The sequence below is a fragment of the Capra hircus genome, chromosome 2, assembly GCF_001704415.2.
Source record: "Capra hircus breed San Clemente chromosome 2, ASM170441v1, whole genome shotgun sequence".
Lineage (NCBI taxonomy): Eukaryota > Metazoa > Chordata > Mammalia > Artiodactyla > Bovidae > Capra > Capra hircus.
Genome location: NC_030809.1, coordinates 29,357,784 through 29,384,013, shown reverse-complemented (window position 1 = coordinate 29,384,013; position 26,230 = coordinate 29,357,784). Strand labels below are relative to the sequence as shown.

The 26,230-nt window shown below is 52.2% G+C and overlaps 1 protein-coding gene across 1 annotated transcript; it reads left to right on the top strand.

Annotated features, from left to right (window-relative positions):
* Positions 2,587 to 26,230, top strand: VIL1 (villin 1). The gene is made up of 20 exons (XM_018059489.1): positions 2,587 to 2,668; positions 7,528 to 7,613; positions 7,925 to 7,999; positions 8,925 to 9,121; positions 9,719 to 9,827; positions 10,002 to 10,112; positions 11,600 to 11,802; positions 11,918 to 11,996; positions 12,175 to 12,273; positions 12,977 to 13,130; positions 13,691 to 13,791; positions 13,876 to 14,013; positions 14,595 to 14,753; positions 16,797 to 16,976; positions 18,008 to 18,153; positions 18,824 to 18,968; positions 19,420 to 19,608; positions 21,189 to 21,257; positions 22,630 to 22,770; positions 25,649 to 26,230. Exons 2-20 carry the CDS (start codon positions 7,539 to 7,541, stop codon positions 25,760 to 25,762), a joined length of 2,484 nt encoding a protein of 827 aa, XP_017914978.1. The 5' UTR covers positions 2,587 to 2,668; positions 7,528 to 7,538; the 3' UTR covers positions 25,763 to 26,230.

Sequence of the window (26,230 nt, the reverse complement as noted above, 5' to 3'; positions counted from 1 at the left end):
CATATGTATTGGGCAGTACCTTGAAAGAAATACTCCAAAATACAAAAATACATTACTCAGATTTATCTCTGTAGTGGAATTAGGAGTTTTTTCTTTCCTTTTTTCCTGTCTGTATAATTAAGGACTATAGGCCACCAGACTCCTCTGTCCATAGAATTCTCCAGGCAAGAATACTGGGAGTGGGTAGCCATTGCCTTCTCCAGGGCATCTTCGTAAGCCAGGGATCCAACTCATGTCTCCTGTGTTGCAGGCAGATTCTTTACCATCTGAGCCACCAGGGAAGCCCATATAGTTAAACGAATAGATATGTCCCTTGGAGGAGGAAATGGCAACCCACTCCAGTATTCTTGCCTGGAGAATCCCATGGACAGAGAGCCTGGTGGGCTACAGTCCAGAGGGTCTCAAAGTCAGACATGACTGAAGCAACTTAGCATACACACACACACACACACACACACACACACACATTGGTTGTACTGCTGGACATGTAGGATCTTAGTTCCCCAGGTCAGTTCAGTTCAGTCGCTCTGTCGTGTCTGACTCTTTGCAACCCCATGGACTGCAGCATGCCAGGCTTCCCTGTCCATCACCAACTCCTGGAGTCTACTCAAACTCATGTCCATTGTGTCGGTGACGCCATACAACCATCTCATCCTCTGTCATCCCCTTCTCCTCCTGCCTTCAATCTTTCCCAACATCAGCGTATTTTCAAATGAGTTGATTCTTTGCATCAGGTAGCCAAAGTATTGGAATTTCAGCTTTAGTATCAGTCCTTCCAATGAATATTCAGGACTGATTTCCCTTAGCATGAACTGGTTGGATCTCCTTGCTGTCCAAGGGACTCTCAAGAGTCTTCTCCAACACCACAGCTCAAAAGCATCAGTTCTTCAGTGCTCAGCTTTCTGTATAGTCCAACTCTCACATCCATTCATGACTACTGGAAAAAACATAGCTTTGACTAGATGGACCTTAGTTGGCAAAGTAATGTCTCTGCTTTATAATACGCTGTCTTGGCTGGTCATCAGAGAAGGCAATGGCACCCCACTCCAGTACTCTTGCCTGGAGAATGCTATGGACGGAGCAGCCTGGTGGGCTGCAGTCCATGGGGTCGCGAAGAGTTGGACACGACTGAGCGACTTCACTTTCACTTTTAACTTTCATGCATTGGAGAAGGAAATGGCAACCCACTCCAGTGTTCTTGGCTGGAGAATCCCAGGGACGGGGGAGCCTGTTGGGCTGCAGTCTATGGGATCGCACAGAGTCGGACATGACTGAAGCAACTTAGCAGCAGCAGCAGCAGGCTGGTCATAGCTTTTCTTCCAAGAAGTAAGCATCTTTTAATTTCATGGCTGCAGTCACCATCTGCAGTGATTTGGGAGCCCCTAAAATAAAGTCTCTCACTGTTTCCATTGTTTCTCCATCTATTTGCCATGAAGTGATGGGACTGGATGCCATGATCTTAGTTTTCTGAATGTTGAGTTTTAAGCCAACTTTTTTCACCCTCCTCTTTCACTTTTATCAAGAGGCTCTTTAGTTCTTCTTCGCTTTCTGCCATAAGGGTGATGCAGATTTGATCCAACCAGGGATTAAACCCCCTGTAGTAGAAGTATGGAGTCTTAACCACTGGGCCATCAGGGAAGTCCTGAACATATACTTTTTATTCACACAAGAAAAGGTGCTTTTAAAGAAACCAGATAGCACCTGAATTGCATTTACTCCTCTTACCAGACTGCATGAGCTCACACACGCACACCTGCACACACACGCACAGATGTGGACACACGTGTACATCTGGTCTTGAGAACCCTTGGGAAGGTATGGCCAGAAGAAGCAGCTGGCCTCACCCCGCCCACTTCAGCTCACCTCCCTAAGGACCACTGTGCAGAGGTGACAGGGGTGGAGTTTGAGGGACAGCTGCCCAGTGGGGCCGAGTTTGGGGGCGACGTTGACTTCTGAGTGAGACTGGCTCCTTTCCTATCTTGAGCGAGAAGCCCCCTAGGATCAGGGTTCAGAAATGCAAGCCGTGGTTTCAGGGGAGAACGGCCAGAGCAGAGTCCAAAGGAACCGGTTTATTGCAGCTCATAAAAGCTGGAGGAGGAGCCAGCGCCTCTGAAGGGGCAGACAAGAAAAGCTCTGTGCCCCTCGGAGTGAGCGAGCGACCTCTAGGGGTGCTAGGGTCCCGTCAGTCCTCAAGGGCCCTAAATCTGATTCCCTGGCCCTAAATCCCTGTGTCCAGGGCTCCCCCACCCCGGGGTCACTCCCCCAAGGGGAGGAAGGAGGACGGAGGAGACTGCTTCTCTGGTTTGATAGGATGAAGCGTTCAGGCGCCCATACCTTACCTGGCAAGTGCTGTCCACCTGCAGCGAGCATCTGGGCCCTGGGCAGAAACGTATCCCATCCCTGGGTGCTCGCTGGGGACCCAAGGGTGGGGCCCCTTGGCTGTGGGTGTCTGGCAGTCACTGGGCTCCTGGTTCCCAGGGACACGGCGGCCACCTGCCTCCCCACCCCCTCGCCCATTCCCTCTCTCTCTCTGGGGCTCTATCTTCCCTTATATGGTGAAGGCAGTTCCTAGAGGAGGGGGGGCGGTGGGGACAAAGGTCGCTCTCCTTCAGCCAGCTTGCCACAACTCCCTGAGATCTCCCAGGTGGCAGCTGCCTTCCCCAGACAGGTAAGGCCACCCTGCGGGGACCCAGCACCGTAGGTGGTGGGAGAGGGCAGGACAGGGTCGGCTGCTTCCCTCGGGCAGCCTGGGGCCTCCTGCAGCTTCTTGGTGCGGGGGTGAGGGAGAGGCTTGGCTCTCTGGAGAATCTGGAAAGGGCAGGGAGCACAGGGTGGCCTCCCGGGCCTCCAAAAGAAGGACAGTGAAGCGTCCACACCAGACAACGGCCCTTTCCTACCCCCCTGCCTGCCATCGGTCCCCGCCCTGCGTTGGGTGCCACCCGGCCCGGATCGCCCTGGACAGAGAAGAATCTAAGGACTTGTAGATGTAAAACCCGCCGGTCCTGGGCCACCAGGGAGCAGCTGGTCACCCTGACCTCCCTCTCCCCCTCCCCTGGCTCCCACCATCTCTTTGCTCATTTCTTCCTCATCTGAGATGGGCTTTTTCTCTGCATCTCATTTCCTTGTCACTCCTGGGACCTCAGCGTTCTTGTCTCCTGGAAACCAAAGTGTGAGCAACAGCCATCAGGGATGGAATGGGCAAAGACAGAAGCAGGGGCAGGGGGCTGGAGGTGGCAGGGCCCTGGGCCCCCGTCTACCCTCGGCCGCCCTTGCAGGCATGCTATCCCATCTCTCCTCCACCGGACCCATCCCCTCAGCCTCACCAGGCCCTGTAGCCCCATTCAGCTGAAAGGAGGTGGGGCAGGGGAGTGGGGGCAAATCTAGGTTAGGATCTTGGGACATACTGACCACCCGCTTCCCAGGAAGCCTGTTCAGGTGATCTTGGGTGGGGGTGAGGCTGAGTCTGCAGGCTGGAGGGCTGGGATATGTCACTCGCTCTGCTCTCACTGGCCTAACAGAGCAGGAGTGTGTCCTTCGTTTCGAGTACTGCCACATCCCTGTCCTGCTCAGAACTGCGTGACTAGCCACAGAGAGCAGTGGAAGCACTCTGGAGCTCTTTGGAGCCCAAACTCCCAGCACAATGGGGCAGCAGTTATAAAGGGAAGATGGGACCCAGGGGACAGCAGGAAACCTAATTCTTCCATGGCCCTAAGAAGGGCCACTCTTTTTATTCTGCAGTTCAGTATTTCTGCTTCAAGAATATTTATTGAGCACCTATTATGTGCTGGGGGGCCTCCTAAGTGGCGCTAGGGTAAAGAACCTGCCAGGCAATCCAGGAGACTCAAGAGACACGGGTTCAATCCCTGGGTTGAGAAGATCCCCTGGAGGAGGGCATGGCAACCCACTCCAGTATTCTTGCCTGGAAAATTCCATGGACAGAGAAGCCTGGTGGGCTACAGCCCATACGGTCTGCCAAGAACTGAACATGACTGAGACGACTTAGCATGCACGTGTACTAGGAGCTGGGGGTTACATAGACAAACGCCTCTAGGTCCTTGACCTTGGGAACCTCATACTTATAAACAGATCCTGTCACCATCATGTGGTCAGAGGACCAAGAGAAGCATTTTTTGGCCAGGATGGCTTGGGGTCCCTGAGGACGGGTCTCTCGTCTAACCTGAGGATTCTAGGAAGACATCTTGGAATAAATGAGAGCTAAGTTGAGACCAGAAGAGCTTGGGAGTGTTGGACAAGTGAAGAAAGGTGGGGTGCGCACTGGAAAGGAAAATGAAAGGGAAAAGAAAGGACATGAGGGGAGAGTGAGAAGCAGCATGGAGCGGGTGGGGGTGGCCAGGGCCAGTGAATGGTGTGCTGTTACCAGAAGCAGAGAGGGATGGGGGTGTGCTGGAGGGCAGGAGAGGGAAGGTTTCGGGGTGTGCACCAATGGCTGACTTCGGGGTCTGGGAGTGATGGTGCCCTTCGTTGAGTTGGGGACAGAGGAGCGAGGGAATCAGGAGTGATGGGGGAGCCAGTGAATTCAAGTTGAGGGAGAAGACATCACATATTCAAACCCAGGGCTGTGCTATGGACAATGGGGGGTCAGCATGGGCCCCTTACTCCTCCCAGCAGTTCAGGAGATGCAAGGCTAGAGAGGATCCATCAGAGCGAGGGGGCTGTGGGACAGAGGCATCTGCTCTAACCAGTGTCTACAAGGCAGGAGCAGCTGGCGGGTATCCAGGGGGCACTCTCGCAGTGTGAGTCCACCTCTTGGGGTGGCTCTCCCAGATTCCCCTTGCCCACCTCTTCCCTCTTCAGGCTGCTGGAGGTCCCCAATCCTGATTTCTCTCTAGGGAGGCAGAGCGCCAACTTTTTCAAACCCCTGCTCCCCTGAGTCTCCACTGTTCTGATGGACAAGAAGAGCCTCATCTTGTCTGCCCTCTTTTGCTTTTGCTGGTCCCTCCTAGACTCAGAACACATCCCTGATGGGACTTTTTTTTTTAAATTTTTCATTTATTTATTTTGTGTCACACTGCATGGCACATGGGATCTTATTTCCCCAACCAAGGATCGAACCTGTGCCCCCTGCAGTGGAAGTTCAGTCTCAACCCCTGGACCACCAGGGAATTCCCCCAGTGGGACTTTAGAGATCACCTGGTCGTCGACTGCCAACCTCATAGGTGAAGATGCACGCCATGTTCGCACAGCTAGTGGGGGCGGTCTGTTTTGGCAAAAAGAGGGATATGGGCAAAAGCGATGACTGAAATAAGAGGAAACATTTTCTTCATTTGTACCGAAATTGGTTTAGCTGAACAAGGAGTCCTGGGAGCCCTGAGGTCTCCATGGGCTGAGAAATATCTCATGGAGGAGGCCCTGACCCACAGGGATATCAGACAGGATCCAGGCATTAGGGGCTCCTACAGGTGCAGTGCTGGCCATCAGCAGGCAGCCCTAATTTGCTGGAGGGGGCGCTAATCAGAGGCTGGGCAGGAAGATGTCCCCAAATCCCACAATGCCAGGGAGAGGGGGGTCACCCTTCAGGAGTCGGAAGAGGGAGTTTACCAGCAGTAAAAGACTAGGTCATTGTTCCAAGGGGTGACTCAGAGTCCAGGTGCAAGGAGAGATTAGATAGATTCCAGCTGTCAGAGCACGGTGGCGGGGGCCACGTGATCTTTCATTCATTATTCATCGGTTCAAGGAGCATTCATGGAGGGCAACTCCAAGCCAGGCTGGGTGGTAGGCTCCGTGGGGAATGGGATGGCCTCCAGACTGGGAGGGAGGGGCAGGAAACCCGGAATAAAAATTACCGGGGACAAGTGGCTCTCCTCCCTAGCTCATCAGAATCACTGGGGAGTTTTGAAAGCACCTCTGGCTCACCTCCCCAAAGGCAGAAAATAAAGTGCCCAAGCCTGGGCCCCACCCTGGCCTAATTAAATCAGAATCCTTGGGGGTATGATATAGCTTGCGCATCAGAGCCCCAGTGTTGTTTAAAGCTCCCTGGGTGATTCTGATGCGCACTTGGAGCAGAGAACATAGCTAGAGGTCAAAGGAAAAGAGCCATAAAAGACAGCATGGAAGAAGATAGGGGAGAGGTTTCTTCAAGCTCAGTGGGTGGAGGCGGTTCCCAGTGGGAAAGGTTCATTCATTCATTCACTCACTCATGTATTCCCTCATCCATCCACTTAATCACTTTTATCCACAAACTCAGCCAACCACCCAACCACCTGACCATCCACCCACACACCCACTCAACAAAGTTCCAGCAGAGCTGGAAGCTGGGGATTCAGCACTGAACAAACATGGACCTACCCGGGTGGGGTCCACATCTTGTGGGCCACCAGAACAGTAATTGAGGGGTGTTTGAGGGTTGGGACTTCCCTTGTGGCTCAGCTGGTAAAGAATCCACCTGCAATGCAAGAAACCTGGGTTGGGAAGATCCCCTGGAGAAGGAAAAGGCTACCCATTCCAGTATTCTGGCCTAGAGAATTCCATGGAATTTAAAGTCCCTGGGGTCGCAAAGAGTTGGACATGACTGAGCGACTTTCACTTTCACTTGAGGGTTGGGGTAGCAAGAAATAGGAAACTGCTGTGTACACTTCTCTATTGTGATAAAACACACAGAACATAAGACTTACCATTTTAACCACTTTAAAGCGTACAATTCGGGGACATTCAGTACATTCAAAATTCTGTGCAGCCATCACCGCTGTCTAGTTCCAGAATATTTTCATCATCCCAAATGGAAACTCCACACCCACAAGGGGTTACTTCTCATTCCTCCCTTTCCTGCAGCCCCTGGCAACCACTGATCGCTCACTGTCTCTATTGATTTGCCTGTTCTGGTCACTTCATGTAAATGCAGTCACACAAAACGGGGCCATTGTGTCTGGCTTCTTTCACTGGGCATCTTGTTCAAGGTTCACCCACGTTGCAGCGTGCATCATGCTTAATTCCTTCTTACGGCTGAGTACTATTCCATTGTGTGGACAGACCACCGTTTGTTAATTTGGTCATCTGTTGATGGACATTTGGGTTCTTTCCACCTTTTGGCTCTTGTGAATAGAGCTGCTATGGAACTTCATGTACAAGTTTTGTTTGAACACCTGTTTTTCTTCAATTCTTTTGAGCATGTATACTTTTCAACCCTTGTTTATTCTTTGCTTAAAAAAAAAAAAAAAAAACCTCTGTAGGATATAATATATATATTTTAGCCAGGCATGACTTTGGTCAAAACTTTTCAGGCAGAAAAATCGTTTGGGGCTGCATCAAGAAGGGCCTTGCCTGCCAGGCTTAGGAGTAGGACCTTTTTTCAGTAGGTGGTAGGGAGTCAGGAAAGGTGTTTGAATAAGAGTGACAAGATCAGAGCCAGGTGGGACCACGCCTGGCCACTCAGGGCCCAGGGTGGGGACCTTCTCTCAGAGCCCTGAGCTCTGGAGAAAGAGGAGCTCTCCAGGGCTGGGCTGGCAGAGTGGCCCCTGGAAGCCAGGGTTCCCAGGTCCTCTTCTTGCTCCCACTCCACTTCTCCCATAGGCTCATCCGCCATGACCAAACTGAGCGCCCAAGTCAAAGGCTCCCTCAACATCACCACTCCCGGGGTGCAGATATGGAGGATCGAGGTGAGGATACTGCCTGGTCACAGGGCGGGCTCTGCAGGCCGGGGATGGACTGAGGCAAGGAAGGCTGACTGTCCTCCATCCTGCCCTGCTGGCGTGTGAGCCCCTGGTGCCATCCCCACCCCATCCTCAGGCATCGACCCCTCCTCCTGCTCCTTCCTTTCCCCGCCCTCCTCACATCCACCCTCCTGGTTGGTTTTTTTTTGTGCTCTCTTCCTGGCTCTTCCTTTCCCAACTCTCCGTTTGGTTAAAGGGAGGCACGGAAGCTGGGGTTCCTGGGTGGTCAAGCCCTCTGACTTCCGTTCTCTCCTTAGGCCATGCAGATGGTGCCTGTTCCTTCCAACTCCTTCGGCAGCTTCTTTGATGGTGACTGCTATGTAATCCTGGCTGTGAGTGGGGAATGGGCAGGGGAGGGGGCGCAGCAGAGAGCAAAGCTTAGGGCAGCAGCAGGAGGAACCATGAAGCTGGGGGCAATGGGGACTGCTGCCCAGCTTCATCCCAAGATAGTGTTCAGTGGGTGTTCCTAGCCTAGCCGTAGCACCAGAGGGTCAGAGATACAAGAGCCGACTGTTGCCCTTGAACCACTGAGCTCCCAGCTGGGGTGACCCTCTGTGGATGTACAGTCTTGGGGGAGCTTCTGAACTGGTGGGATGTCACCCCACTTTGAGTCCATGTTCCCAAAATCCAGTCAACTTCATTTGACTGTCTTGGTTTCTTCTGCATCCTGCGTCATTAATGCATTTGTACTTTAACTGATTCACTTTTAAAATTTAAATCTATTTATTTAAAAACTTAACTCAGTGTCATTATCACGAATGGAAAGCAGTGTCCCGTTTCACAAACAGAAAGTAGCTATAAAATATTTCCATAATCAGGGATTTCCTGGAGGACCGGTGGTTAAGACTCCACACTTCCAGTGCAGAGGACATGGGTTCTATCCCTGGTTAGGGAACTAAGATCCCATATGCTGAGAGGGGTGGACAAAAAAAAATTTCCAAAGTCATTTCGCTGTATACTACCAGGTCACCTCCTAGACCTCTGATGGTCTGTGCACATAACTTTGGAAAATGTTGCCGTAGTCCAGCCAAGTTATTTCCAAGGCCCAGGGGAAGACACCTGCCCCATGTCTCAGAGGGTCTAAGAGAACTACAGCACGATGCAGGGCTCCTGACCGCTCGTCCCTTGAACTTCTCCATGACAAGCTCCCCTGTGGTGCTGGCCCCGCACTTTCAGGAGACCATTTGAAGCAGGGAGGCGGGGAGAGGGCTGTGGGAGCCCAGGGCCTTGGGTCCACTGGACATGTTCTCTCCCTAGATCCACAAGACAGGCAGCAACCTGTCCTATGACATTCATTACTGGATTGGCCAGGCCTCGTCCCAGGACGAGCAAGGGGCGGCTGCCATCTACACCACACAGATGGATGACTTTCTGAAGGGCCGGGCCGTCCAGCACCGTGAGGTCCAGGGCAACGAGAGTGACACCTTCCGAGGCTACTTCAAGAAGGGCATTGTGTACGGAGGTGCACGCTACAGGCTCGGGAATGGAGCCAGGGCTGGGAGGGACACCTGAGGCTGGGGGGCAGACCTGGGGCTGGAAAGGGAGCCTGAAGCTGTGCAGGGAGCCCATGAAGGTAATTTTTGTTCACCTTTCCATTCCCCACCCCAATCTCTCGCTGCCCTGTCCTTGGTCTTCAGCCTTGAGTTTGGGAGGAGACACAATTCTGTCTTCAGCATTTCCCCTCTTCCCTTTGCTTCAGTCCTCTGTCTGTCCTTCCACATGGCCCCATTACCATGCACCCAGCTTTTGCAGGCTTCTCAGCAGGGCTAGGACTAGGGTGAGGCAAGCGAGACGCCTAGGGTACAAACTCCAAGGAGGCACTCACTGCCAGGGTCATGTGAATGGAGGCGATAGAGCGACCCTGCACGTGCATGACCCTGAGAGTGAGTGCCTTTTTGCGGTTTGTGCCCCCAAGGCCTCAGGCACCCCTTTACTCCCAGGTCCAGCCCTCAGATGGGCCCTGTGGCAACCAAATCCCCAGGATCTGGGAGGACAGGGGCCTGTCACACCTCCCAGCCCACTCCCTTGGGTCAGTTCACCTCTCTTCACAGGATACGGAAAGGGGGCGTGGCTTCTGGCATGAAGCAAGTGGAGACAAACTCCTATGACATCCAGCGGCTGCTCCACGTCAAGGGCAAGAGGAATGTGGTGGCCGGAGAGGTGGGCATCAACCAGGGCTCAGGGGGCACAGCCTCCTTGCCTCCCATCCACCGCCCTACCTAGGCGGAGGACAGAGGCTGAGGAGGGGTGAGGGGCAGGGAAGGGGTTGGGGAGAGATTGATGGATGATGGACAAGGTCTGAGTGGGGTCTGTGCCTGCCCTATGGCTCCCCAGGTGGAGATGTCCTGGAAGAGTTTCAACCGTGGGGATGTTTTCCTCCTGGACCTTGGGAAGCTCATCATACAGTGGAATGGGCCAGAGAGTAACCGCATGGAGAGACTCAGGGTAACCCCGCCCTGTGCCCACCCCCCAAATCCCACCCTGCTCCTCCCTGCTCCGGCCTCCAGCACCTGGCCTCCCTCCCAAACTTGCCAGGCTGCTGCCACACCTCCACCAGTCCCCATTTCCTCAGCGCTGTCTTCCCTGACTGTCCGGGCTGCTGTTTGAAGGTGGATCTGAGTCTCCATGTGTGTGCAGTGAGGTATGCGTGCTGGAGTCTGCATGCATGCACTGTGGTGGATCCACTAACGTCTGATGAGTCCCTGCTGTGTGGCAGATGCTGTGCCCAGCACTGGGATCAATGAAATGGGCAGAGCCCTGCCCTTGCTCTGGTGTCCAGGGGGCCATCCAGGAGAGAAGACAGATGTGAAGGGAATATTGGAGAAGTGAAGGGTGGGGAGTGTGGCTCTCAGGGTTCAGAGGGGTCTAAGAAGGCTTCTGGGAGGAGGGCAGGTGGGGAGGAGAGGGCCCTAAGGCAGGAGAGAGGTGTATGGCAGGCAACCTTCCAGCTCAGACGAAGCCCGAGACGGGGACTTTGTGGGGTTTGGAAAGGAGGGTGGGGGTGTCTCACAGGACGTGCTATGTGGTCAGGAAGCTGTGTGAGAGGGTTGAGGTTTGTTTTCAGTGCCTGGGATGCCGTTGAGGGGCACTCTGACTGCTGAGGGGCGAGGGGAGTGGAGGGGCTGAGGGCACATGCCTAGGTGAGGAGGGGGCTGGGAAGGTGGAATCACAGGACGTATGTCAGGTTGGGGGTGACAAGAGAGGAGAGAGACAGAAGTCAAAGGTTGTGCTTTTTGTGGGGATGGGTGGGGTCCCATTTTCTGAAATGGAAAGATCAGGGAGCAACAGAGTTGGGGAGAAAAGGTTGGGTTTGGGGCATCTTAAAATGGGGCTGTCTTGGGAGCTGGATAAATAGGGCTAGGCTGGAAACAGAAATGTGGGCCTGGCGAGGAGGGGCAGTGGGGTGAAGGGAACAGTGGAGAGGGGAGGGGGCCGGAGTGTAAGGCCGGGAACTGGACAGGAGATGCTGGGCAGAGAGAGTGAGCCAGGCTGTGTGTGTGTGTGTTTGTGCACATGTGTGTGAGCCCATGTGAGGCTTTGTGTGTGTGTGAGTGTGTGAGGGTGTGTGTACATGGCTTTGGGACAAAGAGACAGGACTGTGATCTTCAGGGCTCACCTCTCACGCAAAACTTTGAAGCAAAATCACACATTTCATACAATGTCAAAACTGAAGGCCTAGCAAGTTCCACACCCCCAACCAGACCCCCTCTTGCTCATGAAGAAGACTGCTCTTCTGAGGTTTTAGCTTGGTTTCCTGACACACGTCTTAAAAGCCTGGTCCCCTCCTTGAAAGGGAAGCGCTGGCCAGGTGCCTCCCTCTTTGGGGCTGCTGGGCTACCCAGGTGTGGTTTGGGGTGGCGGATGCTGCCCTGTCCACCGCCCCCGCCCCCCGCCAGCCTTCATGCGTCCTGGGGCCCGGGGCCTCCCTGCAGGGCATGAACCTGGCCAAGGAGATCCGCGACCAGGAGCGGGGTGGGCGCACCTACGTGGGCGTGGTGGACGGGGAGGACGAGAAGGCCTCACCGCAGCTGATGGAGATCATGAACCACGTGCTGGGCCAGCGGAAGGAGCTGAAGGCCGCCGTGGCCGACACGGTGGTGGAGCCGGCCCTCAAGGCTGCCCTCAAGTTGTACCAGTGAGTGCCCGGCTATGCGGGGCTCCTCCTGGCACAGGGGGTGCCTCCTGGGGGAGGAGACCCCGGGGCAAGTGTCCAGCATACTCCTTGTCTATGCCGCATCTTTATCCTGCAGTGTGTCTGACTCAGACGGAAAGGTGGTGGTCAGGGAAATCGCCACGCGGCCACTCACACAAGACCTGCTCAGTCACGAGGTGAGAGGGTCCAGGGTGCCCCCAGCCCCAGCTCCCCATCACCCACCGCCCCCTGTCCACGCTCCACCAGGGACCTGGGGTGGTTGGGATGGGGTCACAAGAGGCAAACGTCTGTGTCTGCAGCTCTCCCAGCCTGCGCCCTCAGGCTCTCGCCCTGCGCTTTCTCTCCCACCTCCAGGACTGTTATATCCTGGACCAGGGAGGCCTAAAGATCTATGTGTGGAAGGGCAAGAATGCCAACACCCAGGAGAAGAAGGAAGCCATGAACCAGGCACTGGTGGGTCTGGGCGTCCAGGAGGAGAATTTGGAGGAGGGGCAGAGAAGGCCCCCCAGCAGGGAGAGGGCAGTGGGGGCCACAGGCCAGGGGTGGCTCCAGGCCTGACTTAGCTCCGGGGGGTCATCTTGGGGGTTCTCTGTACCCCAGGAAGCCAACCACCCAGTGACCTCAAGAATTGTCACAAAAAGGGAGCCTCCTCAGGGCTTGCACCTTGAGCTTGGCGCCAAAAAGGGAGGAAGAAATGGAGGCCAGCCTTCTTACAAGAAGCAGGGTGGGTCAGCATGGTGCTGAGGCCAAGTCAGAGTTTGAGAGTCATTGTAGGAGCTGAAGTCAGTAACCCTGAACCGGCTGGGGGTCAACGTTGGATTGGGGGTTGGGCTCAAGTTTGGAGATGGAGGCTGGGGTCAGGTTTGGGTCAGATTTGACCTTGGAGTAGGGGGTCTGAAGTGGGTTTGGGGGTAAGTGTTAGATTCAGGGTGGAGGTCAGAGTTAGGTTTGAGGTGGAGTCTGGTGTGACCTGGGGTGGGAGTCAGCTGGATTAGGTTTGAGGTCAGCACTGGGACAGCGATTAGAGTCCGGTTTGGGCATGGGGCCAGGGCAGGTTAATGGTAGGTCTCATTGGGGTTATAGCCAGGCTTCGGCTCCTGATGCGGGGTGGAGGCTGGGGGAAGGACACACCCCAGCCTCCTCCTTCTCTTCCCAGAACTTTATCAAAGCGAAGCAGTACCCACCGAACACACAGGTGGAGCTTCAGAATGACGGGGCCGAGTCAGCTGTCTTTCAGCAGCTCTTCCAGAAGTGGACAGTACCCAACCGGACCACCGGCCTAGGCAAAATCCACACCGTGGGCTCCGTGGGTGAGGGCTGGCCTGAGGCGGGGTGGGTCTGGAAGCGGGCAGTGGGGCCAGGAGAGCGCTGGACCCGCCTCCTGCCCTCCTTCTCGAACACTCCTCTTGTGCACACTTCACTCCGACTCTGGGCTCCCCAGGTGGAGGGGCGTGGACACAAAGGGACTTGGACAAACTCAAGAGTTGTCACAGAAAGGGAGCTGAGAACAACTCACCTTTCATTTGGAGTACTGTTGGGTCTCCTCAGAACCCACACCCAAACATCTCCAGTCTTCCAGACAATATTTGCTAAGGACAAGCTCCATGCCACGCACCTGGGGGAGGAGAAAATGTCCCTCCCGTGGCTGCTCTGGGAGGCCTCAATGAAACATGAGTCTTACAGGAAGGAGATAGGGTTCTATGTTATAGCTCTGCCACTGGCTAGCTGTGTGACCTGGGATAAGCTACCGAATCTCTCTAGCCTCAGCTGCCTCGTCTGTAGAATTGCAGCTCCCACTCAGGGCTGTTGTGAGGACCTGGGGGAACTCAGCTGGTGACACTGGGTGTCATGATGTCCCCCCTCACTCCAGCCAAGGTGGAACAGGTGAAGTTTGATGCCACGTCCATGCATGTCCAGCCTCAGGTGGCTGCCCAGCAGAAGATGGTGGACGATGGGAGTGGGGAGGTGCAGGTACGACAGGGAGAGAGGCCCGGCCGGGGGGCAGGGTTGGTGGAGCCTGTCCTGGACCTCACACTAGCCTGGTACCGGCCCCAGATGTGGCGCATTGAGAACCTAGAGCTGGTGCCTGTGGATTCCAAGTGGCTCGGCCACTTCTTTGGGGGCGACTGCTACCTGCTGCTCTACACCTACCTCATCGGCGAGAAGCAGCACTACTTGCTGTACATCTGGCAGGTCAGGCCCCACTCCACCCTGCTCAGAGCGCAGCTGCTCAGCCCCGCTTCACTACAGCCCTGCCAAGCGGCCATCGCCCTTGTGTTGAGTACCTCGGGTGGTGGGTGTCTTCCCCCCTTTCCATTTTGGAACTGCTTTGCCTGGGAGATCCCCCTGATGCTGGGTACCCCGACACACAACCCTACCCCTTTGGTTCTCTGAGTCTCTTTCCAACTTCCGTGGCTTCCTGTGCCTTCTCTTCACCCGCTCTGACTGTGAGTTTCTATGTCCAGATGCGAGGGAGCGGGAGATGTTTGGAGGTGCTGGGGGGTGAATGGGGGGTAGTCACGGTGTTTCCTCAAGAAAGGTGCAGTAAGCGGGAGAGGAGGTTGGGGGTCAGGATGGGTTGGGGTGGACTGAGACTGGAGAAAGATTAGGTGTGGGGCTGGGATCACAGCTGAGGTCTGGGTTGGGGGGTGGATTTTGGTTGTGTTCAGGGTGGGGATTGGTGGGGAAGAAAGTGGGGTTTAGGGCCAGTCAGAATTGGATATGAAGTTAGAACTGAGGGCTGGCCTCACCCCTCCCACCCTGCACATACCCAGGGCAGCCAGGCCAGTCAGGATGAAGTCACAGCCTCCGCCTATCAAGCCGTCATCCTGGACCAGAAGTACAACAATGAACCGGTCCAGATCCGGGTCTCGATGGGCAAGGAGCCGCCTCACCTCATGTCCATCTTCAAGGGACGCATGGTGGTCTACCAGGTGTGGCAGTGAGGTGGGGTGGGCTCCAAGAAACAGGGGAGAGGATGTGGGGTGGGGGACAGGGCTAGGGGGCAGCCCACTCTTCCTGGGAGGGAACAGTTTGAGGCTCCATCACCTATGTGCAATGGAAATAGAAACAACTATTCAATGTTTTTAAAAATTCATTTAATAAACAATTAGCATGTATAAGACTATTACTCTCCACACCCCAACTCCTCTTTAGATGAAAAAAAGAAGTTATTTTGGATAGATTTGCCGAATGATGAACTTAAGGTGCACTGACACCTTTTTTTTTTTAACTTTTTATTTGTATCGGCGTGTAGCCAATTAACAATGTTGTGATAGTTTCAGGTGAATAGCAAAGGGACTCAGCCATACATATACATGTATTCATTCTTTCCCAAATTCCCCTCCCATCCAGGCTGCCAAATAACATGGAGCAGACTTCCCTGTTGAAATAGCCATCTCTTGCATTCCTTTAGCAATAACCTATTTATTGAACACTTACTAAGTACACAGCCCTCTGCAAAGCACTGAGGGGGAGAAGAATGCCATGCTAATGCTGTTTACCATCTTGCTGAACAAGCAGTGAATCAACAGTCCAAGGCAGTGTGTGCTTCAGTTCAGTTCAGTTCAGCTGCTCAGTCGTGTCCGACTCTTTGCTACCCCATGGATTGCAGCACGCCAGGCCTCCCTGTCCATCACCAGATTCTGATGTTTACTCAAACTCATGTCCATTGAGTCAGTGATACCATACAACTATCTCATCCTCTGTCGTCCTCTTCTCCTCCTTCCTTCAATCTTTCTCAGCATCAAGGTCTTCTTAAAGGAGTCAGTTCTTTGTATCAGGTGGCCAAAGTGTTGGAGCTTCAAATTCAGCATCAGTCCTTCCAATGAATATTCAGGACTGATTTCCTTTAGGATTGATTGGTTTGATCTCCTTGCTGTCCAAGGGACTCTCAAGAGTCTTCTCCAATACCACAGTTCAAAAGCATCGATTTTTCAGTGCTCAGCCTTCTTTATAGTCCAACTCTCACATCTGTACATGACCACTGGAAAAACCATTGCTTTGACTAGACAGACGTTGGTTGACAAAGTAATGTCTTTGCTTTTCAATATGCTATCTAGGTTCGTCATAGCTTTTCTTCCAAGGAGCAAGCATCTTTTAATTTCATGGCTCCAGTCACCATCTGCAGTGATTTTGGAGCCCCCCAAAATAAAGTCTGACACTGTTTCCACTGTTTCCCCATCTATTTCCCATGAAGTGATGGAACTGGATGCCATGATCTTGGTTTTCTGAATGTTGAGTTTTAAGCCAACTTTTTCACTCTTCTCTTTCACATTCATCAAGAGGCTCTTTAATTTTTCTTTGCTTTCTACCATAAGGGTGGTATCATTTGCATATCTGAGGTTATTGATATTTCTCCTGACAATCTTGATTTCAGCTTGTGCTTCATCCAGTCCAGCATTTCTGATGATGTATTCTGCATAGAAGTTAAATAAGCAGGATGACAATATACAGACTTGACGTACTCCTTTCCCAATTTGAAACCTGTCTGTTGTTCCATGTGTGCTTAAATGCCAGAAATACGTTGCATTCAAAGGGGCGTGTGAATACAGTGATCAGTGAACAGGCATAGAGTCCATGGTGGAAAGAGGGTTGGGAGGAGATTTTGGCATTGTGGGGGGGGGCGGTCAGAGCTCAGCGGGGGTCAAATGAGGGCGATGCAGAGGCATAGCCAGGACAAAGGCCCAGGGGAAAGGCCCTGTGGGGAACCATGAGAAGCTTGGCTGAGCTAAATGGAGGGTTTGGAGAGAGCTGAGAGTGACCCTGGAAAGGCAGGTTGCCTCCTCATGTGAGGCCTCAAATGACCCTCTGAAAGCTGGGCTCTGGTCTGTAGACCTAGAATGGTTCTAGTCTGAACCAAGCTGTCAGGCAGGGGAGTGCCCGTGACCAAAGCAATGTTTTGGGAAGACTAGTCAGGTGATGGTGTATCAGACGGCCACCTTTGCTAAGTTACTCCCGCCTGTCTCTCCTTGTAGGGAGGCACATCCCGGGCCAACAACGTGGAGCCTGTGCCCTCCACCAGGCTATTCCAGGTCAGAGGAACCAGCACCAACAACACCAAGGCCTTTGAGGTCCCACCCCGGGCCGCTTCCCTCAACTCCAACGATGTCTTCATCCTCAAGACTCAGTCCTGCTGCTATTTGTGGTGTGGGAAGGTGTGTGCAGAGTTGAGTGGCCTCCCCCGCCAACTCCCCCCGCCCCCCCATAGGTCCCGCCTCCTGGTTTCTCAGTTGCCTCTGGCCCCGCCTCCCGCCTCCTCAACACTGGATCTGCCCCGTGTCTGAGTAGGTCTTTCTCACTGTTTGTCTCTGGTGACTCCTGTCTGTCCCTGTGTTGGCCCGTCTTCATGTTTTTTTAAAACCCTCGCCTGAGATCACCACGCGCCCCATGCTGTATTTATGTATGGCTGCGCTGGGTCTTCACTGCCGCACGCGGGCTGCTGTCTAGTTGTGGTGCACAGGCTTCCCACGGCAGTGGCGTCTTTTGCACAGGCTCTAGGTGCGCGGGCTTCAGCAGTTGCAACCCTGGGGCTCAGCAGTTGTGACCTGATGGCTCTAGGGCTTGAGGGCTTCAATGGTTGTGGCACGGAGGATCCTTAGTTGTGGCTCTTGGGCTCCAGAGCTCAAGCTCAGTAGTTGTGGTGCATGTGGCGTGTGGGATCTTTCTGGACCAGAATTTGAATCTGCAGTCCCTGCTTTGACAGGCAGATTCTTATCCACGATGCCACCAAGGAAGTCCATTAAAAATATATATATATTTATTTACTTATTTGACTATGCTGGATCTTAGTTGCAACATTTGGGCTCTAGGTCCCTGATCAGGGATCAAACCCAGGCCCCCTGCATTTCAAGGAGAGTCTTAGCCACTGGACTGCCAGGGAAGTCTCCTGTCTTTATGTCTTGGGCTCTCTCACTTCCCCTGTGTGTGCCTGTTGCTACCTCCCCCTTTATCTCTGTCATGAGGCTCAGTCTCTTGGAGGCCTCTGCCTGTCCACTGGAAGGGCAGTCTCCCTGGTCTCCTCTGCCCTCCTTTGGAGCATCAGGGATGCTGGGCTGTGTGCACAGGGCCTTGATCCAGGAGAGCCTCTCAGGCCCGGGACCTCCAGGCTAGGGAATGTGGTGGAAGGAGGGGGAGGCGGGGCACTGGAGGTGGACTCCCCCAGCACAGCCACCCCCTCTTTTGCCAGGGTTGCAGCGGGGATGAGAGGGAGATGGCCAAGATGGTTGCTGACACTGTCTCCCGGACAGAGAAGCAAGTGGTGGTGGAGGGGCAGGAGCCGGCTAACTTCTGGATGGCCCTGGGTGGGAAGGCCCCCTATGCCAGCACCAAGAGGTAATTCCCAGGTCCCTCGACCTCCAGCTCACCTTCTGAGGCTGGAGAGCCTCCCAGCACCTCTACCCGCATCACCCAGAGCCTGCAGCAGGCATGGATTGAGGACTCTGTGTGTTGGGCTCACAGGGCTACCAGATGAGGAAGGGGCAGCTGGGGCTCTGGGAGCCTCTTGGCACAGGGGCTGTGTCTATGCTATTTACTGTGAAATTCCTAGGGCCTGGGGTGGATATTTCCTGTAAAGGGAGTGCACACCCAGAGGAGGCAGCTCAAAGAGAGGGGCAGGACTCTAGGTGTGCCCTTTGGGAGGAAGATGCCAGGGTCCCATCAGCCACTGTCCTTCCATGCTGCCACAGGACCAGATGCTGAGGAACACAAGTTGTAAGCCTATTTTTCTGAAGAAGGTCCATGGTCCACCATTTCCTCAGTTCAAAAGCAAAAGGCCATGTATTATATTAGCAGCAAGAGTGATAGAAGAAAGATATTAGGAAGAACTTCCTAACAGGACTATAGAAGAGCCCACTGAAATGCTTGTCCTGGGAGAGTAGCGGGAATTTCTCCTTTGGAAGGATCCTGGACTCTTGGTAGGATGGGGGACTTTTGGTGTGATCAGAAGAAAGAGCATTTTCCTAGGAGATGAGCTTTCCGACACAATTTCCTTTCCGCCTTGCAGGCTGCAGGAGGAAAGCTTGGTCATCACTCCCCGGCTCTTTGAATGTTCCAACCAGACCGGGCGCTTCCTGGCCACAGAGATCCCTGACTTCAATCAGGATGACTTGGAAGAGGATGATGTTTTCCTGCTAGATGTCTGGGACCAGGTAGTTTTGAGGCCTGGGGACCTCCGTTCCGACCACCCTAATTCCCAGGGCCAAGAAATAGTGGCTTTAAGGATGGGTAAGGTTTGATGTTTTCTTGGCTTCCATATACATTCTCTCTGAGATTGGGATTACGAACAGCAGGAGCATAAGAAAGAAGAAGGCAGGTCGGAGAGGAGGATGCCCAGTGGGGCTGCAAGGTGCGACGTGTACTTCTCCCAAAGTCCAGTTGATTTCATGAGGCAGAGGAGTTTCTGGGGGTCTTTGGCTCTGAAGAGGCTGGGAGTCACACATCTGCAGAATATCGAAGTAGAGGGCATCTGTCCAACCCCAATTTCCAGAGGCAAAGTTAAGGCTGGATGGGGCCTGCCCAAGGTCAGGGTCCACAGCAGGATGTCTGACCCTGGGTGAGCTGAGGGAGGGCAGGGGAGACTGACTCTGGGATGCTCCACAGGTCTTTTTCTGGATTGGGAAGAATGCCAACGAGGACGAGAAGAAAGCCGCAGCCACCACAGTGCAGGAATATCTCAAGACCCACCCCAGCGGCCGGGACCTTGAGACCCCCATAATTGTGGTGAAGCAAGGGCACGAGCCCCCCACCTTCACAGGCTGGTTCCTGGCTTGGGATCCCTTCAAGTGGAATGTGAGTGGCCCCAGCCCACCTGGTCCTCCCACCCCAGCACATCCTTCATGGCACATGCAAGGAGGCCAGGGTACACTCCTGGGTTTTTCTGTTCATTGGGATAGATGACCTGTGATGTATTTGTAAAGGGGCTTGAAGAGACTTAGAATGGACAGTAAGGCTGCAGGAAGACTATGAGGCCCCCTGGTAAGGGAGAGGGAAGGAAGTCCATCAAAAATTTAGGCTAATGACAGTGTCTTGCTTGTACACTAGATTTAGCTCAAAGCTCCTGGACATTATTGGGAAGAGCTGTACTGATTATTTAAATGCAAATGAATTGAAATTAAGCAAAATCAAAGAATTGATTTCTCACGTTTCTCACTAGTCATGTGTGGCTGGTGGTTGCCATACTGGACAGCACAGAAAAAGAACGTCCATCATCATTGCAGAAACTTCTATGAGATGGCATTGGCGGGTCCTCCAAACACATCAGTTCTACATGTCTAAATATGTGTCTTCTAGCACTAAATTCTAAGCAAAATGGGTCCTATACGTGGTCCTGACCTGAGGAACAATGAAGTAGACTTCCACAGAATTTTCCTAAACAGGCCCCAGAGAGAAGCAGAGGGCAGGTCCTCAAAATGGAAAAGGCAATGGCAACCCACTCCAGTATTATTGCCTGGAAAATCCCATGGACAGAGGAGCCTGGCAGGCTACAGTCCATGGGGTTGCAAAGAGCAGGACACGACTTAGTGACTAAACCACAAATCACAGTGAAGGTTTTCTGCAGGAAGAAGGAAAGCTAAGGTAGAATGAGTGTTGCCCTGGTGGCTTTGGGTACACAAAATTGGCACAACAGCTGAGGTTAGGGAAATCGAGAGCTTAATTTTCTCGAATGCATTGAAAAAATTCAGTGTTTGATGAGCTAAGTTAAGTCTTGATGATGGATCCCAACAAATCTCAAGTCTGCACACCTAGATGTGTCCAGAACTTCTCAAACCCAGGTCAGTGTCCCACATCGACAACTCTGGCAGCTCTTCCCCCCGTCAGATCTGTGCTGGCTTCTTTCTCAGACTCATTCGTTCATTCATTTACTCACTAGTTCGTGCTATCAGCATACCTGGAACTCATAATGTGGCATGCTTGCTGCCAAGTCCTGGGATGCAGAGATGGGGCTCCCCATGCAGCCAAGGTCCCCTCTATTCCTTTCACTTCTCTGTGACAGTGTCCCCTCCAGGCTCTGAGGGGAGCTCCCCAGTTCTCCAGGACCCCTGAGTCCCCCACAGTATGGGTAGGGTTTCCAAGGCTACGTGCAGCTTCTTAAACTCAGAGGGTGGGGAAAGAGCATACTCTCCATCTCCGTGGTGGGCTGAGCGAGGCAAATAGCCCCTTGCCCCAGCCAGTTACCTGTCAGCCCTTTATGCTCATCCTTACCATCCAACCTCATTTTCCAGGGACAGCCTCCAGCCTCCCCCTGACTCCCCCTTCCCCTTCTCATTGCCCCTCGGCCCTAGAGCAGCCTTCTTTCAATGCCTGAAGGAAAATGGTCCTGTCTCCTCTGCTGAAACCCAGGTCTAATTTGTCATTTACTTTATATGCAGAACTCCAAATCCTATGAGGACCTGAAGGCAGAGCTTGGAAACTCTGGGGACTGGAGCCAGATCACTGCTGTGAGTATGGGGCAGGCGGCAGGGGCCCCCACAGTGTCCACTGACGGTGGTCAGACCCATGAAAGCTGAGAAAGCTCCGGAGAAGGTGCCAGGGTCTTCTGCTTTCTTTCCATCATTTTCTCCTTCTTCTCCTGGAAGTTCTTCTTGTTATTTAACTTCAATGTCTCACGCGGATTTGTCTCCTCCATTCCCTAGTGAAATGGTTCCCAAATTTTATCATGTGTAAGAGTCTGGGTGATGGGGAACTTGGGGGTGGGGGAAGCATATTGAAATGAAGATTCTAGGACTTCCCTGGTGGTACAGTGGTTAGGACTCCGTGCTTCCACTGCAGGAGGCACAGGTTTGATCCCTGCTCAGGAAACTAAGATCCCACAAGCCGTGTGCCCCTCATCCACAAAGAAGGAAATCCCAAAGTCCCATTTCCTGAAATTCTGGTTGTAGAATTGGGGTGAGATCCGTTAATATGTGTTTTTCACAAAGGGCCCAGGTAATTTGATCCAGTTAGTCCTCAGACCATGCTTGGATAAGTAATGATTTCTCTGCTATCATCACCCTTCCCCAGGTAGAAAAACCTTCTTCAATCTTTCAGTTAGTTCATAGAAATATGTTCAGCCTACAGGCTTAGAATGTGGAAATATGAAATCAAAGATATTCACAGGCTTGCAGGGGAGATAAGACCAAGTAGACTCTGCAGAATTGTGGCCAGTATGTGAGAGCAATTTCCCAAGCACACGGGGGTTATCAGCAGATAACATGTGGATTCCTCGGACCCACCCACAGCCTGGGAACCCCATGGCACTCAACTAACCCTTCTTGGTTGACTGATGGTACAGGCAGGAAAGTGTAGGTAGTTAGGTCAAGGCTAAGAGAATTTATGGTTGACAGTTTCATATCAGATAAGAGAAAGAAGGTCATAAATGTCCAAGGTAGACCTCGAACATTAGGGGTAGCCATAGAAAAGTTTATAAGTCATAGAACAAAACAGTTTTGTTTACCTGTTTTTCAAAGCTGGTCAACCAGCTTTTGGCTGAATATAGACCTCCAAGCTTTAGCTTGTGGATCCTGTCCAGAATGCCATATTCTTATGAAGAGGGTATGTATGTGTATGTGGACAGTGGGAGGCAGGGGTCATGGAACGCTTATATTTTTTTGGTCGCACTGCGTAGCTTGAGGGATCATAGTTCCCTGACCAGGGATTGAATGTGGGCCCTCAGCAGCGAACGTGCTGGGTCCTCACCCCTTGACTGCCAAGGAACTCCATAGAGGGCTTCTTGAAGGTTCCCTAGGGTCATTGTTGACTTCAGAGAAAAATGCAGCCTGGGAGGCAGCCACAAACCAGCTGAAGTAACAATGTTTTCTGTCTCTTCCCTAGGAGCTCACAAGCTCTAAACCGGATGTATTCAATGCTAACAGCAACCTCAGCTCCGGACCTCTACCCATCTTTCCCTTGGAGCAGCTGGTGAACAAGCCCATAGAGGAGCTTCCTGAGGGCGTGGATCCCAGCCGAAGGGAGGTGGGTCAGAGCCTGATTTAGTCAGAGATTTTTTCTTGAAAGATGAATGGGAATTATTCAGGCAGAGTGGGATATTCTTGGAGAAGGGAAAAGTATCTATGGAAGCCCAGAAGTAGGATGTAAACACAGCTTGGGTGAAAGGGCAAGGTGGCCAGAGCAAGGGGTGTGTGGAGCTGGGGAGGGGCAGCTGCTGGGTGGAGGGGGCACTGGGCAGCACCTTTTTTTGTCAGGATGGGAAGGGTGGTGTCCATCCTAAAAGTCAAGGGGAACTGTTATGGGTGAAGCAAGGGAAGGGCCGTCAGGTTTACATTTTCCAAAGCCCACTCTAGTTGCTTAGTGAAGAATGGACTTGCTAAGTCTCCTTTAGTCGTGTCTGACTCTTTGTGACCCTGTGGACTGTAGCCTGTCGGGCTCCTCTGTTCATCGGATTCTCTAGGCAAGAATACTGGAGTGTGTTGCCATGCCCTCCTCCAGGGGATCTTCCCAACTCAGGGATTGAACCCATATCTGTTATACCTCCTGCAGCGGCAGGCAGGTTCTTTACCACTAGCCCCATCTGGGAAGCCCAAGAATGGGTGCGGATGGGTGGAGATGGTTTAGAGAAATATTTAGGTTAAATCAGCAACACTTGGTAATGACTGGATAAAGGTCATGAGATGGGGGGGTAATTGTGTCATTTTCTAAGATTTAAAAAAACCCTGGGTCACACCCAGCTTAAGACAGGGACAATCATGAGTTTAGTGGCACCAGGGAGACACTCAGGTTGAAATATCACTATATGTATGGTGGGCTGGCAATTCAGAGGCGTGCCAGCGAGGAGACTAGTCACCACAGGGTCCCTCAGGTAGAGCAGCTGCTGTCTGTGTGGACCACTTGGGGGAGAGAGTTTGGCAAGCAAGAAGGGCATGTTTTAGAAAAACACATTTCTAATATTCATTCTCTCTTCATGAAGATCCAAAATAGACTGCAAATCTAGCTTGAGAGGGTATTGAGAGAAAATTTACCCTGTGTACAATAAACCATAAAGAAGCCTTAGAAATGAATTAAGGAACCTATAGATGTGAGTTGGCTATTTCCTCCAGGAACATCTGTTATGGGTTTGGGCCCAATATATGCATAAGGGTATTGTTTCTAGAACATTTGCATCCTCCTGTCACCTTGAGACCCCTTTATGTATTACCTGTGTCTTCACTGTAATATTGGGATGATCCTAATAGCATGTATTATTCTTAATAATATTACAAATATTATTTCCCCAGCTCTTGGTACATAGGAAGTGTTCTGTATGTGTAAGCTGTTATTGTCATTGCTTGTTTTACACCTGAGAAAACTCAGATCCAGAGCAAGGAAGTGACTTTCCCAGTTAGTAGCCAAGTCAGAGCAAGACTCAGGTCTTCTGAGTCCCACTCTTACTGTCATATCACATAACAGAGAAAGTATTTCTAAAGGGAAGGGCAGCCAACATTATTGGGCCAGGTGATTAAAAGGAGGCTAAATAATGACAATGTACTTTGTTGGTAAGGCTGTGAACAACATATATTATTTTGCTGTGAGGGCAGAATGTTACCACCCCTGTAGAGGGGAATTTTGCAATATCTAATAAAATATGCATTAGCTTTTTTTTTTAAGATCACTAAATAGATCACTAATTTTGAATATAAGAAACAGAATCAAGACAACTCCACCATGGTAGAAGCGGTCAGTCGCTCAGTCGTGTCCGACTCTTTGCATCCCCATGAATCACAGCACGCCAGGGCTCCCTGTCCATCACCAACTCCCGGAGTTTACCCAAACTCATGTCCATCGAGTTGGTGATGCCATGCAATCATCTCATCCTCTGTGGTCCCCTTCTCCTCCTGCCCCTAATCCCTCCCAGCATCAGGGTCTTTTCCAGTGAGTCAACTCTTCGCATGAGGTGGCTAAAGTATTGGGAGTTTCAGCTTCAGCATCAGTCCTTCCAATGAACACCCAGGTCTGATCTCCTTTAGGATGGACTGAAGGGCTTAGTCTTTTAAAAATTTTGTCATTGATGATTAAGTTGTGGGAGTAGTATGCATTCTTATAGAAGAGCTGAGGCTCTCTGGCTGCTCCAAATTCAGAAGGGAGGGCCAGTAACAGTGAACAGTGAGGTGGTGGGTCTCGCTGCAGGCAGTAGCAAGGACAATCCGAGTACCCATAAGTAAACCACAGAGAGGCGGATGTGGGCATGGGTGAGGCTAGTAATCAGCTAGCAGGACAGCAGGGTTCAAGAACAGGACCAGTGGAAAGATACAAGTCCACTGGGATGGGCAGTCCCTGCTATCTTGCCTGGGGGTCAGAGTCCAGAAGTCTCAACCAAGCTGCAAAGCCAGCTTGGGTGGGACAGAGGGAACCTAAAGCATTTGCAGACCATGGGCACAACCACCATAGCTGTCAGGGACCTTCTTCCAAAACAAAGTGCTCCACCACCCTGCCTGGGGCATCAGGGAGGGCTCCCAGGAGCCTTGAGCAGAAAATGCCCAGAGGTGGGAGGCAAAGGGTAACAGGTTAGAAAACCAGAGCTTCACATCCACCTGAGTTTGAACTCCACCTAAAGGTGTTTACTAAGAAGCTGTTCCATGCAGCCTGAGCTTGAACTCCACCTACAGGTGTTAACCGTAAAGAAGCTGTTAATTCAGGGCTCTCTGCAGGAGTCAAAGAAACTTTCTCCAGGGCAATCCTACTGAGCAGAACAGCCCTAGATTGAGAAGAAATGCCACCTCCCCCCTCCCTGACCCTTTCCTGACCCTCACCACATTGCCTCTTTTTGCTCGTCATCTATTTCTGTGCTACACCTCTGTGACTCATCAGAGCTAACTCTAAGCAAGAAGCTGACCCTCTGGTCCTTCTCCTCTTCTAGGAGCACCTGTCCATTGAGGATTTCACCCGGGCCTTGGGGATGACTCCTTCTGCCTTCTCGGCTCTGCCTCGATGGAAGCAACAAAACCTCAAGAAAGAAAAAGGACTGTTTTGAGAAGCAAAAGTAGCTTGTAGTTTAAAGCAGTACCCTACCCTGCTTGCAGAGCTTCATTTTGTTATTATTGGTATCAGTGAATTGAAGTGAAAACCCGCAGTCTGTGGTGATGCCGCTTGTTTAGTAATCTACCTGTTCCTCCAGAAAGATGATTTCTCTGTAAGGAGACTGTGGTCCCAATTTCAGCTCTCAGGAAGTTGGCTGCATTGTTTTTATCCAGGGGTGTTGCATCACTTCCAAAGCATTCTGCTCTAGTGCTTTCCCTTGAGGAGCAACCCAGCACTCCATGGAACCTTAGTTATGGCGAGCCTCCTCCAGGCTTTTATCATGGCTCATCTTTAATCATGGCAGGTGGGCTGAAGTGTTTTTCAGTTTTACATCTTTCCCAGAGCAATGGCTTTTCCTTTTCACATGTATTTTCTTACTGCCTTCCTCAGGTGATAAGTTAAAGGGACTTGTTCTTTGGAA